The 15,515-nt window shown below is 39.5% G+C and overlaps 1 protein-coding gene across 2 annotated transcripts in view; it reads right to left on the reverse strand.

The window, feature by feature from the left end:
- Window positions 1-15,515, reverse strand: part of LOC129249041 (cGMP-dependent protein kinase, isozyme 2 forms cD5/T2) — a 196,944-nt gene that overhangs the window by 26,583 nt on the left and 154,846 nt on the right. Inside the window, exon 2 of one of the 2 annotated variants that reach the window (XM_054888666.1) lies at window positions 3,513-5,296. The exons of the other annotated variant lie outside the window; for it this stretch is intronic. Within the exon in view, the coding sequence (XP_054744641.1) occupies window positions 3,513-4,977 (1,465 nt within the window). The 5' untranslated portion in view covers window positions 4,978-5,296. The remainder of the gene's footprint in view (window positions 1-3,512; window positions 5,297-15,515) is intronic. 2 annotated transcript variants of the gene reach the window in all.

Here is a 15,515-nt window from a genome sequence, read left to right on the forward strand (position 1 = left end):
AACAGATATACAATATATATACATAATTGGTGCGTCCCCCTTTTTTGGGTGTTTGGCCGAGCTCCTCCTTCTATTTGTGGCGAGCGTCTTGATGTTGTTCCACAAATGGAGGGACCTACAGTTTTCAGCCGACTCCGAACGGCAGACATTTTTATGAGGAGCTTTTTCATGGCAGAAATACACTCGGAGGTTTGCCATTGCCTGCCGAGGGGCGACCGCTATTAGAAAAATGTTTTTCCTAATTTTGGTGTTTCAACGAGATTCGAACCCACGTTCTCTCTGTGAATTCCGACTGGTAGTCACGCACCAACCCATTCGGCTACGGCGACCGCCAACAACAGATACCTTAGGATTATATGAAACATTTCTTGAGCAAGAACAGTCTCGAATATTGACCTTATTTCGTTTACAGATACCTTCCCAATCAATCTTGAAATTAAAAGGCGAAAATGGAACTTGATTGGATTTTCATACCCTGCGCAAAGAAAACGACAATATTGCAAAATGGGTTTTCAATAGAACCCGCAAGAAAACCGGCGCAGAGGGTGCCCAACACAAACTTGGATTGGATTTATTAGAGTTTTGCACTTGGAAGTGCGCAATCCTTAATGAGAGCGCTTCCACCGCCACCTGGAACGAAATTAGATATTTAGAGGCTGACAGAAATCGTTGGGAGTATTTGTTAGTAAGAGCACACACAGCTCTTCGAAAAGCATCCAATAGAGTTGCAAGAGTCCGGATTATCCTGCAGTGCTCTACTACTAGCCAGATTGATAGGATGATAGTTAGATTGTCAAAACAGGATAGCAGGAAGAGTGCTGCTAACATCCATCGAGAAATTTTTGTTCAATTGGAAAAACCAATAACGAGAAGATTGCGGCTGGCACGGAAGAAGTCATTGGTAACAACATCGCAACGACAACGCCGAATTGAGTTTGCCCGAGAGCACTTATCCTGGACTTAAAATCAGTAGCGTTATATTTTATTCAGTGATGAATCGAAAATAAATGGTGTTGGTCCATATAGTAGGAAGTGCGAGCGGCGGCCAAATCGTGCAGCATTCGACTCCAAGTTCGTCTCACCAATAATAAAGCTCAGGAAGGACTCAATAATGTTGTGGAGCTGCTTTTGCTGGAACGGTGTCGGGTCAATTCATCGTATTGAAGGCAATATGGATCCGACCAAGTACATTCAGATATTTAAAATTCTAATGCTAACTTACGCGGAAGAGAATTTACCGGTGATCTGGAAATTTCAACAAGACAATGATCCGAAGCACACTTCTCATGTGGCAAAAAAGTTTTTCGAAATCGCTTCGATCACTGTTCTAGATTGGGCATCTTCAAGTACCGACTAATAGAAATCCAATAGCACATCTTTGGAACGACGTAAACAAATGAACTCAGTACGCAGAATATCACAAATTTGGATCAGTTATTTGAAAAGGTCAATGCAGCATGGGAATCCATTCCCGTTGAATGTTGTAAAGGTTTAATAATGCCAATGCAAAGCTGGTGTGCAGCAGTAATAAAGCAAAAAGGACTTTTAAAAAAAATATGAATGTATACTTTTCCCTTTGCATTTTTATGATTTGACTATCATTTTGCTTCGTTCTTAAGTATTTTTCTCAAAAAAATTTCGCATTGTTTTAACTTTTGTGCATTAAGTAAAAAAATTATATTAATATTTTTCGGAGACAAAAATACAGTTTGAAAGCATTTAAAATTTATTAAATAAAACCAAATTTGCAAAACATTTACGTGATCTTATGCAAAAAAAGTCGCAAGTGGAGAGAACTGGGGTTCGTTCTTAAGTATTTTTCAACGGCTGAATGCTGGCTATTTTCGAGTCCATATACTTACTATTGAGGCTACCAATGAGGCAACGCACTGGTGAAGGTACTGAGAATATTGCAGCTGCAGTGTAAAATGAGCCAAGTCAAGTTAGTCCACGTCATACACCGGAATTGGTAGTAGCTTGATTTACATTTTGTTAAAGCTCTTATCAAATACCAAACTGTACGTACTGTATCCATAAGTATTATAAATTTTAACCCCATGTCTCAATTAAACAAAAAGAGGTTGTCTGTAAAGTCGGTTTACTGACGATAGTTTAACGCGACAACGTCATAAGAAAATATTGATGGAATGGTTGCAATTTTCAAAACAAAATTTTAATTTTATTTGTTTGATAGATATTTTGTATGGATATAGAGGAGGAGGTAAATGGAATCGCAATGGAATAGGTCAAGTTACATTTACACAAACGTGAAAAATGACGAAACATTTATCAAATTCATGAAAGATATCTTCAATTTCGATTGTGCATCAGACGTTAATATGTCAACAACACTAAGAGGCACCATCATCGATTTGCCTTTTTCAAGACACTACACTCGAAACACTCCCTTTCATTTCCTACTTTTTCTATCATGGTCCTATTCTCAACAGAGAAATGGTTCATTACCATGCACACAGGAAGAAGGCATATGCAGTATGTGAATTTATATACCTACATATGCGCATATACATACATATATATGCTCACTCAAGTAGGACAGAGCCAGATGTCGAACGTTGCCGAACGCGGGGGCCGATTGTGCTCTTTGCCGTTCGTTCCGCGCTCTCGCTTGCAGTTCAAGCACATTAGCTTACATTTGCTTGCGTACGGAATAGATTCGTATATTTGATATGTCCATATGATTTGTATGCATCTGTACATATAGATTTGTTCTTTTTGAAAATTGCGCGAAATTGTATATGTATATGCATGTTTATATACATACATAAATTAGTATACAACATATCTTATAAGGTATATGGTAAATATTACCATACATTTTTTCCTTCATATATAATAAAAAAATTAATAATAATAACATTAAGACAACAGGTATTATTAACAAACTTGGTTTTATTTTAAATTTTTCAAGTAAATCAAATTAATAATAATCAATAAGAAGGCATATGCAAATACAAATACGTGAATTTATATATGTACATATGCGCATATACATACATATATACGCTCACTTAAATAGGAGAGAGCAGGTTGTCGAACGTTGCCGTTCGTTTGCTTTGTTTGCTTTGTCGTTCGATCCGCGCTTTCGCTTGCAGTTCATTCAAGGTAACGGCAATGAGCAAGGTAACACTAATGAGCAAGGTAACGACACATTTTTTCGAGCGTGCAGCCGGCTAAATCGAATTATAAGACGTTATCACGTCAAAAGTTCAAATATTTCATAAGGATTTTTCGCCTTGCGAAAATCCATATTTTGGCTGACCCGAAACCAAATTAAATTGAGGCTGCGAGTACGTATGAAGTTAAAGTGTTAATAAGCAGCAATAAAGCGATTCCATGACAAGTGATTCAAGTATTTTGGACATAGTCTTAAATTTTGCTAAAAATTGGAACTGGTTTTAGAAATAAATTTTCATGTTTTTCTTCAAAATATATAGGAAAATCTCGTTTTGAAAAAAAAAAAAAACATTTCACTCCTTAATAAATCTTACCATCTCTAGGAATCTCTTCGATCTCCGGCTGTACGCCACTAACACTGGGGTCCCGCAAATTGCCGGTACGCCGTTTGCGCGCATAAGTATGTACCGGCACGAACAGCCGCGGACGAGGAATGCTGAACTGATCGTCGGAAGCCTGCGAGGCACTATTTGTCGATGATGCACTGCCACGATGCTGCTGCTGATGACCGACATTCAAAGTCATGCCTGCCAGAGCGTCTGTTAAACTGTCTGTGCTGCGTGGCCGTTTTGGTTTACCAAAATCTAAATCTTTGCTAACAGTCTCTTCAATGACAACAGCCTCATCATCTATGGGCACATCAACAGTTACGAGAACGGGCGGTGCTATAAAGGAAGACTTTTTGGGCGAGTGGCGGCCATTCGCTATTGGCGGTAGGCGACGTGGTGGTGGCTTGGGTGGCGTGAGTCTGCGAGCGGATAAGGATTTCTTCATAGATTTCACCATAGCCTCTTCAGCTACAGGTAGACGCATAGATTTCGCGCGGTTTATTGTGGCTACGCGTGGTTTTGGTTTTGGCACTTCGCCGACATTCAAATTGCTATCACAGTTGCTAGGTGTGGGCAGTAGCGGCGAGCGCTGACGCTGCGGTTGTGTAGATATGACAGTGTGTGACAGCTGCGTTGCTGTTTCTGCCGGTGTCGCTTCAGTGAAATTGTGCGTGGCCAGCGAGGAGCTTGATTTTGATTTCTTGAATTCCTTCTCCATTTTCCAAATGCGACGCAGATCTTTGATATCCAGCGTGGAGGAGGAAGAGAAGCCGGAAGTGGCAGAAGCGTGTGAGGAAGAAGGTGATGATTGTTTCGATTTACTTGGTGAGTAGAGCATTGTTTGTGAGCGTTTGAGCAACAAGGCGGGTGGTTGCGCAGAGATCTGTTGACGTGGACGCTGCTGACGCTCTACTGTGGGATCGATAACATAATGATTTTGTTGTTGTGCGGGTGCGGGTTGTTGTTGCGCCTTTGCTGGTGCTTTATGGTTGTCTTGCGATATTTGTGCGCCACCAAGCCCATTTTCTCCACCACCCTCGCCATTAAACGCGTGCATATCCCACTCGCCGTGCAATTGCTGCGGCTTACGGCGCAATGTCGACGGTTTGTAGCCATTCAAATCTTTGATCGCTTTCACGATGCGATCATCGCGATTCTGCTGTTCCAATGCGCTGATCTGTTCCAGGCTCATTTGGTACTTACGTAGCGTGGAGATGCCATCGATCAGGTAACTGCCGCCTGTGTGTGGGTGGCGCGAGGGTGTGTAGGCAGTGGTTGTGGCTGTATTGGATGTGGGGTATGCACGTTGCGGCGTTTGAGTATCACTGCGCGTGTTGAAGTTTTCATGCGCCTGCAGCCAGTTGGCCTCGTACAACACACCCATCGCATTGTTGGCGTCCAGTGAAAGGCTGGCATCGACCGCCTTGCCGGGGTAGCGTTTGATTTTCATGCTCGTGTGGCACGCGGCTGGTTGGATTATTCGTTTGTTCGTTGTATTTTCGTTGCAATTTTTCACTTTTTCACGTTTTATTTAATTTCATTGATTTTTTCAAATCAACATTTCTTGTAACTCTTCTCTGCTATTTTTCACTGCTTTGATTTTTGCGATTACGACAGTTTACGAGAACACGTATTGAATATTACTTTTACGAGTGTGTGTGAAGGTATGTGTGCATTATGTTTTTGCTGTTCCAACTCACTGCTCAGCTGCATTTCAGTCGGTTGCGCATTCGCGCATAACGGAATGTGTACAATTTATAGCAAGCAGCCTGTAATATGAAAATATGAAAAAAAAGCCAACAATGCAACGCACACAATGCCGATTTACATGTAACACGTGACGCGCCAGTGGCTTGGAGTTCGTAGTAGAAGTACACATATACATACATACATACGCGTAATATGCATTTGCATGAATTATCGAATCAAGCGTAAAGGCGCGATAAAAAAAGTTGAAGACGAGATAATATCAGAAGATGTTGCAATACGCGTCAATACGTTTCTCTGTACCTATTTGCATACATACATAAGTACATATCGATGGTTTTCGAGAAAAGCGACAGAACTCAAAATTAACTCAAAATTCGGAGTTTTGCCGTTAAAAGCAAAAATCAACTACAGAGTTTATATATTTTTATCTGGAAAAGCGTCATAAGCGAATCTTGAAGCAATTCTGAGAGATGGCGTTAGTGTCGTTTTGCCAGGTGATCGAATTGGCGCGTCACTTATCTAGAAAACTGACCCAACTCAGTATTTTCTATTTTTGAATTATGTCACTTTTCTCGAAAACCATCGATATGTCTGTGATGGAAACGGATTAAGTACAGTTTTTCCAATATCTATCAGTTTCAGCTCCAGCAATTTTACTACAAATATAGTAAATTTACGTCTTTCTTGTCTTTGGGGGTTTTGGTTAGGTTCAAAATTTTTGCACCGTACGAAGGATATATAGAGACTCAGGTTAGTGTTATCATTGCAGAGAGAGAGAGAGATAGGAAGAGTAACAGAAGCTACAATTAGTGGCGCCGTAGCCATAACGCTATAGCCGTAACCATAACCATAGCCGCAACAGTACAGCATTTGTCGATTAGTCATGTCGTAACAATAAACAGCTGATACTAAAGTAGTATTAATGGCAACACTAGGCTGGATTCCGGGACATGAAGGAGATGAGGGAAATTAAATGGCTGATGACCTTGCAAAACGAGGAGCAAATATGCAACTTACTGGTCCTGAGCCTTTCTGTGGACTCACAAAAGGCCACATTTATGAATTAGGAAATGGGAAGAAAGAAAATTTGCTGCACACTGGCTGAACTGTGACGGTCAGCGTCAAGCCAAACTATTCCTAAGTCCCAACAAAGGAATATCTGACAAGCTTCTCTCACTAAGCAGAGTAGATCTGCGTCTTTTAACAGGATATCTTACAGGTCACTGCAGCTTGAGGTATCATCTAAATAATATTGGTCTATCTGAGACCAATGTCTGCCGCTTTTGCGAAATGGACATAGAAAGCTCAGAACATGTGCTTAGTGAATGTCCTGCGTTGGGCAGACAGAGACTTCATCACCTTGGTGGTATCGTAGTATCTCCATGCAATCTTTGGAACAACAAACCCAAAATTGTGCTAAAATTTTTAAAAAGCCTAAAACTCTAGGGTTACAAAAATAGGCCATTTACAATAGATCAGCTCTGGTCGCAGTGCGTAATGGTCTTCTAATAATAATAATGGCAACATTTGCATTTTGCCACAAAACCCCGGATCATTTTTCAGAAAGTCAATGCATTTTTCGTCGTTCATTTTTAATATTAAATTTTTATCGCAAATATCAGAACAAATGTCAAGTACACATACGGCCATGGTTCTAGTTACGGTGTTATGTTGCGGCCCCTATAATCATTTACACTGATGCCCATTTGTTTGATCAGACCAGCTGATTGCTATGGTTACGGTTATGGCTAAGGTATGGCAACACTAATTGCAGCTGAAGCGAGAGAGACAAAGAGTAACAGATAGACAGAGAGAGAGAGAGAGAGAGAGAGAGATAGAATAATGGCGAGCTTTCACCTTCCTTTAAAAAATAAACCATTGAGAATGCCTGTTGGGGCACCGAAGTTCCGAATTTAAGCTGAATCAGATCTAGGATAAGCAAACGCAAACGTAAATGAAAAGTATTGGTGTAACGTTTCGGTCTCAGCGGGACAGTAAGAGTGGTTATGTTTCATATTCTCCACCTGTTCTTTGTTATGATAAAAATTGTTAGATGGGAAACCCATCATTTTATCGTATCGGTTCTTCAGAGTTTCTTACTCTGTCAGATAGGAATCTTTTGTATGCAATTCTTTAGTCTTTTCCTAAGGTGTAGTTCATCCATCTGCACTCCTATCGAGAGCTAAAAATCACTATCCATTGGAGCGACTCTTGAGCGCGACCGGAGAGCAATATTCTACGAAAGGTCTATGGACTTTTACCGCGTATATCGCTATCGATGGGAAAACTTCTTCTTCTTCTTTATTATAGGATTAAATCCAAAACGAACTGTAGGAACTTTATGGCGACACTCAGAAACCCTACTGAACATGTCTTCGCGGCCAGTGTACCAACATAAAAATAAAAAAATAACCGAAAGTTGAATGTACGTAGCCCACGAAATTTGAAAATTCGCCTTATTTTTTGAACACACCTCGCATATGCAAATTGAACAATTTTCAAAATTTCCAATAAAAATACATATGCTTCAAGCTTTTTTACAAAATTCACAAAAAAATGCTCATCAAAATGTTCAACTTTTTGTTCAGAATTTTTAGAAAAACTATAGGGAAAAGGGATTTTCAAAAAGCAATGCTTCAATTCTGAATAGAAAGTTGAAAATTTTTATGAGCATTGTTTTGTGAATTATGCAAAAAAGCTTGAAGCATATGTATTTTTATAAAAACCAAAACATTAAAAAAAGAACAAACTAAATTGGTCAATTCGTCGCGCTAGTACAATATTATTTTGAACATAGGTGTACATATAGGGTGGGCCATATAGCGTTTGCTTTTTGAACCACCTATTTTTTTGAGAATGGTAACACAAATGACATGTCAAATGTTTTCATAATTTACTTAAAGGTTTGACATTTACGAAATGGGACGCTATACGCTTGAACAAAATTGGGAAATATTGAAACCTATTTCCAAAGTGGTAGGTCTTCTTCTTCTTTTCTGATTTTCACATCAGTGGCTACGTCAATAAGCAAAACAATAAGCAACACGTTACTGTAGAGAAGCAAATGCATCCACAACGAGTCACTGTTGGTGCGGTTTTAGGTCTGACGGCATCATCGGGCCATTTTTTTTCGAAAATGAGCGAGGAGCCGCGGTTATAGTATATGGCGAGCGTTACCGTGACATGCTCAACGAGTTGTTTCCAAAAATTGAAGAGGATGACATGGACGACATTTGGTCTCAACAGGACGGTGTAACTTCTTACACTGCCAAAGTTATACTCGAACTTTTGGCTACCGTTTTTGAAAACCGAATAATCAGCCGAAATTCCGATATCAATTGGCCGCCTCAGAGCTGTGATTTAAGCCCGTTGGACTATTTTTTGTGGTCAGCCGTTAAGGACAAATGCTATGCGTACCATTCAGAGACGATTGATGCTTTAATACACGAAATCGAAGTTGCCATTCATGAAATTGGAGCCCAAACAATCGAAAATGTGCTTAAAAATTGGGTTGATCGAATGGCCTACTGTAAAGTCAGTCGTGGCAGTCATTTGAACGATATTATTTTTCATTCATAAATGACAATGTTCAATCTTCAAAATAAAAAAAGTTTGAAAAAATATTGATGTTTTTTTTTATAGCCGATTCAAAAAGCAAATTTTACATGGCCCACCCTTTAGTAAAGACTTTTGCCTCCGTATATCAGGTAAAACTCTAGCAAACAAATATAATCATAAAGAACACGCAAGCTGGCAGAAAATTGCTCCCTTTCAGGAAAAGTCCAAAAATATTAGGAATTAGGATACGAATTCTATTAGATGAAATATCGCAGGACACCACTTTGAAGAAAAGTAGAAAGATTGCAGTTATTTATGAGTAGAAATGAAGATCATTTGCAGGCTTTTAACTTTTTAAATATTTCAGCAAGCAAGCGCAGACTAATTTCTATATCGAAGCTGACATCTTTGCCCGTCCAAGTGAGCCATCGCTTCGGCGCCGACCACCTAATTTAGCATTTGGGAAATAAACCAGTACTTGATCGGCGCTTACTGGCGCTTACTACGTACTGGCAAGCAGGAAGAAGATTTTTTTGGACAAATTATGATTACAGGTTATTAATTTTTAAATATTGACTCATTTATATGTATGTATGTAATATTTAAAATTTTCCGCCTTTCACGCTTCCGGATTATAAAAGTACATAGTTTCTTAATGTTTCGGCACGTCAAAGCTACATACACACAAACATACGCTCATACATAAATTATCAGCTTTTTAGGTGTTAAAAAAGCATTCCGTGGATTTTCGGTTTCGCCTTCCTGCCACTCGCATGCATTAACGCTTTTGTACGCATGCGCAACTTCGCTGCCGCATTCATAAAAAAGTCACCACGAAGCAAGCAAAAAAAAAGTCGAAGAAAAACAATTTGCAAACACACGCACACACACACGCGTGCAAACCTTTCTTTCTTTTGCGCAATCCAATGTAATTAAATTTGCACTTGGAATACCCAAATGGGTGCGACAGTCGTACGGCCCACTGTTTACGCTGGTCATTATTTGTACGCAGCGTGCAGAAATGCCAACGCGCAACATTCGACCATTCATCGAGGCAGTAACTCATGCAAATGCACTACACGACGCACAACAACACCAACTACAAGCTGGTAAACATGTATGAGAGCACATACACACACACACATACACGCATACGTACATGTAATGACGACAACAACATGCAATTATGGCAATCAGTTTGTTTTTGGTTTTGTTCAACGTAATTTGTAATTTACAGGGTGCCCCTTTTTGGTAGTTGTCGCCAAGCGCGGTTTAGTTGTGGTTTCGCTTTTCCTCTTTATTTGGTTAACGCGCGTGTTTTCACTTTTTGCTTTTTTCGTTTTTGTTGCCTGTTGTCTGGTGCCCGTAAATGACAACAACGAGAAATACGATAATGACAACAAAATGCGTAAGTAAATAAATACAATTTATGGCAATTTAGAAAATGTTTTGTTGCCACATCTGTTGGACGCGCAGACTTATGAGTATAAGTTTTTACATATCACACATACTTACACACACACACAAATGCAAACATATATATTTGCGTATGCAGATACAAATAGGAGTGCACTATCTTGGGTGGATATCGCAGACGCCGTTTATCGGGGTTAGTGAGCCAGTAACAGAGCGCCAGAATTTCGCAAAAACTTTACATACATTCAGATGTACTTATGTATGTATGTAGTCACAAAATATAAAGGCACTAATGTACCTATGTATGTACAACTGCACACAAAAAGTAAATATTCACAAATTGAATTCAGTGTAGTTCACTTGCCAACCAACACGTGACGGCCTTCATCCATACGTTTGTCAGGTGAATGACAGCTGTCAATGCCATAATTGGTAGCTTTTGATGTGAAAAATCGCAAGAACGAGCCAAGTTTGATATGATTGAGTAATTGCCATTTGTACAAATATACGCAAAGTCCAAGAACCAGATGTTGGCTCGGCGGTAACCTCGTTTTGTGCTTTGCAATTGATTTTCAAACACTTTCAATTAAATATACTTAGAACACACACGAGGGCCCATCAAAAAATATCTATCTGTGTTAGAGCGCACACAATTAATATAAAATTAAATATTAAAATAAATATATTAGATGCGCAATTAAGTTCTCGCTGTTTTTTTTATGAAAATACAACTTCATTCTGAAAAAATGGTTACAAGTGAATCATTGAAAGTATTGCCCATAGCTGGCTACTACTTTTTCCCATCTTTCTGGTAGATCTCGTATACCGTCGCGGTAAAACTGTTCATCTTTTGAGGCTATCCACGGATCAAGCCCTTTTTTGATGTCTTCATATGAATGGAACTGCTGGTCAGCTAGACCATCTGCCATCGATGGGAACAGGCGATAATCGGACGGCGCCATATCTGGAGAATATGGCGGGTGGGGTAAGATTTCCCATTTCAGTGTTTCCAGGTAGGTTTGAGCGGGCTTGGCAACGTGAGGCGGAGCGTTGTCATGCTCTAGAATCACTTTTTCATGCCTCTCCGCGTATTGCGGCCGCTTCTCGCGCAGTGCTAGGCTCAATGGCATCAACTGAAGTCGATACCGATCCCCTGTGATGGTTTCGCTTGGTTTTAACAGTTCATAATAAATAACACCAACTTGGTCCCACAAAAATACAAAGCATAACCTACGCAGTGTGAATATTCGGCCGAGGCGACGACGTAGAAGCATGGCCGGCTAGACCCCATGACTTTATTTTCTTTGGATTGCTGTAATGAATCCATTTTTCATCACTCGTCACTATGCGATGAAGAAAACCCTTCTTTTTTTGCCGCTGAAGCAGTTGTGCACAGACGAAAAAACGACGTTCAACATCCCTTGGTTTTAGCTCATACGAACCCAAGTCCCCTGTTTCTGAATCATTCCCAAAGCATGCGATTGCTTGGAAATCGATTGGTGGATAACTCCTAATACTGAAGCGCGCTCTTCTTGCGTTTGACAGGGATCCTCATTGAGCAATGCCTCCAATTCAGCGTCTTCGAAGATTTTTGGCCTTCCCTCATGCGGACGGTCGTCAACTTTGAAGCGACGGAGCCAATCTCGGCACGTTGTTTCACTTAAAGCAGCATCTCCATAAACCTTTTGTAGCTCTCGATGCGCTTGAGCCGCCGTTTTTTTCGAATGAAAGAGGAAAATCAACACATCTCCCAGTATTCGGCACAAAATCAACCATTTTCACAAAACCAAAAGTATATGATACCAAAACAAAATCACTAATATGTCGAAGCAGTTTCTACACTTGGTTTATGACGTTTAGGTTATGTTAGAATCGACTAGCACACACTGCTGGTGGCATCTATTGACAAACAGCGGGAACTTAGTTGCGCACCTAATAATAAACTTAACCACCAGAGAATGCCCTGAGAAAGCCCAAAGCCGTCTAGCGGAAATTACCCGGAGGAACTCAATTGGGGACGTCAACAAATAAACTTTTCCCGCAATCAAATACCTCGCAATAATAATAAATAAAAAGCTGCCTTTCGAAGCACGCCTCGAGTACGCCAACAAAAAAGCATCCACCACTGTAACAGCGCTGTTGAAGCTGATGTTAAACGTACGAGAACCAAAACAAAGTCGCCGTCAGCTGCTGGCTAATGTAGTAAAAAAACTAATTTTGTATGGTGCCCCTACTCGGGCGAACGAAACGCAACATATTTCATACTTTCGAGGATTAAAATCTATCTACCGGTTGTGCGCGCCACGCGTATGGAGCGCAATCAAAACGGAGTGCGACGCTGCAGACCTAGTAATATCTGGCATGTGCCCTCTAAACATAATAGCAATGGAAGCTGTCCAAATAGCGAGAACACAGAGGCCTATAAACTCGTTTTCTCGTGCAGGGTTACGAGAAAACTGCATTGCTGAGCGACAAACGAGGTAGGAGAACTCTACAAAAGGGCGTGGGACACACAAATGCATTCCATGCCTTAAGGTTTGACCAACAAGGCCACATGGAGAAGTGTACTTTTACCTGACTCAGTGCTTGAGTGGTCATGGCTGCTTCAAAGCACACTTACACTTATATATAGATTCAATCGCGAGGACAATCCCTATTGCGACGACTACTGGGACGAAGACGTTATAGAAGATGTTCACCACACATTTGTCCTGCATTTTGTTCTGCAAACGAAAAACTCCATAGAGTCTTTGGAGAAGAGTGGAATGCGGCATGCGACGTAGTGGCCGAGACTTTGAAAGAGATGAGGCGTCTAGATAGACTGAGACACAGCACCGACGGTTTACCGCCTTTCCTCTCCGCGTTGTAATACTTGACGGTACTCCCGCGGCGAGTGGTGACGGAAATAAACAAGCTTAGCCTGGTTTCAGAAGCCACTTGAGAGGATGGCGAGCTACCACACCGCCTCTGAAAAAAGGAGAATGCCCAGATAGGTAGAACTCTCTAAAAATGGCACTGCTTGCAAAATAATGGGCTTGCCCGTAAGTTAATTCGTACAAGAATATGCAATATTAATTTTTTTTGAAAATGAAGGGCTTTTTTCACTCCTCGCCACCGACGGCGGGTTAAAGATCATCACTGGTACATACATATGCGCTTAAAACAGAGCTAATGACTTAGCTGATTAAATATAGAACTATAGGAAATGTATATAGGAAAAGCTATCGCAGAAATATGCGAGAAGAGATAAATTGACATAAGAGAAAATCTAATAAAATGCCGAAGTGAAATTATGGGAAATATTTACTTCCAAATTCCAAGGTATTGGTTTCATTTGCTATGAAAAGGAAGGCGGCAACAACGTCACGGGCAAAGGAGAGCACAACAAAGACACCAACCAACCTATTTTTTGTTTTTTTTTTTTGTAACACATTGAAGAATTTCATGTGGGTGAGCTCTGGTTTCAGCGAGATGGCGCTGTGAGTCCCTCAAGTTCTCTAATTATCGATATTTGATAATCGCTATTCGAAGGGCGTGTAATCAGCCGTTTTTGCGATGACCACGCATAAAATTGCTTTACAATTTATTGACAAAGATCAATGAATTTACGTTTTCTGCTTTTTTGGTCTTCTAAGATGAATTAATTAAAATATTTTGTAGAAAGATGTTCATGTGCATTAATTTTTTACAGTAAGGATTCTGGTCAAGCCGCAGGCTAACAAAAGTTTACGAGATTTTTGACACAGCTGCGGATGTCAGTAGTAACTCCTAGGCGGCACCTTTACGTCAAGTAGACAGATATAAAATTTTGTATAATCGAACGCGATAAAAGTATTGAAACTTATTATGAAAATGGTCGATCTTTAAGAACAACAGATCGCAAAATTCGTGGTTTTCTTGGTGGAAATAGTCGTCCGAATGAGTAGACAATTCATAGGTTGGTGAAAAAATTGCAAGAAACTGGTTCCGTTGAGGTTAGATAAAAGACTAGCAGACCAAAACTGGAAGTTCTGTTGGTGACGAAACTGTTTCAGTCGAGGATAGAAAAAGTACTGTCAGACCGAAACTGGACGTTCTGTTGAGAATATTTCTTCTATTGCTGAACAACCTTGAACATCGATATCTCGACACGCTCAACAATTAGGTATACTTGAATCGATTGTTTGGTGGATTTTACCTGTAGACGTTCCCATGGTCTACATTTAAATGATGATATTTGTCGCATATAATTTTTAAGAGCTGTATTTTGGATAAAAATAGTGAAATCTGAAATACTTTACATTTTTATAATTTTTATTTTAAATCAACAAGGTAGCCAAGGCATTTATTCTGGATTTTTTTTATGGGTAAGGTAGGGTTCAAAATGCCTTCGCATTAACATGCGACCGTTGTCTACTGCGTCGAGTAATGTGGCCACTACAATAATCCCCCTTCCCCTCTAGGGAAACTCCCTTCCCGGGACCATTTTTTACATTCCTTCGGGAGGGCCCAGAACGACAGAAGGCAGTCACTTGAATGAAGCTACATTGCATAATAAGTTTAAAGGTTTTCTAATAAATAAGTCAAATATGATTGAAAAATTGAGTTTTTTAAGTATTTTTGTATCAGAAAAAAGAGAATTCTTTATGATTCAATTTTTTTTTTTTGAAAAATGTATAATTTCTGTAAAATTCGCTGTATTCAAAAATAGGTAGAAATAGCGTGGGCTGTAAGAAGCCACAAAAACTAACTATAATGTAAGTATAGAGATTTCCACCTAAGCTTATTTAATAAGCAAATAATTTATAAATCAATAATAAGACCGACAGGGGCTTACAGACTAGAAATATGGGGACTGCCAGTAAATCAACCCTACAAATTATACAGCGAAATCATTCTAAGATACTAAGAACAATCACAAGCGCAGACTGATACATAAGAAATTAAGATATTCACTACGACCTCAGCACAGCCACTGAAACGGTAAAGAAAAGCAGAAGTAAGCAGAGCGCAAAAACCTAAAAATGAGACGAACACCGGGAATGGTAGTCCAACAAAGAAGACCAAAGCGCAAAAACCCACAGATCTTGCTTGTGTTTCAATATAAATAAAGCCAATAATATTCTCTTGCAAAGGGAAGGAACATTAAAGTTGCAACCCCCACACTAATTACTTAGTGTTATTATTAACAGATTGTAATTTATATTGGAAAGAAAATATAGAATAAATAATAAAAATAATAAAAATAAAAAAAATATAAAAAAAAATTAAAAAATATATTGTATGAAAACAAAAAATTAAAAAGTATATAAAAAAACTATAAAA

This window comes from Anastrepha obliqua, chromosome 5 (genome assembly GCF_027943255.1).
Source record: "Anastrepha obliqua isolate idAnaObli1 chromosome 5, idAnaObli1_1.0, whole genome shotgun sequence".
In the NCBI taxonomy this organism is placed as follows: domain Eukaryota; kingdom Metazoa; phylum Arthropoda; class Insecta; order Diptera; family Tephritidae; genus Anastrepha; species Anastrepha obliqua.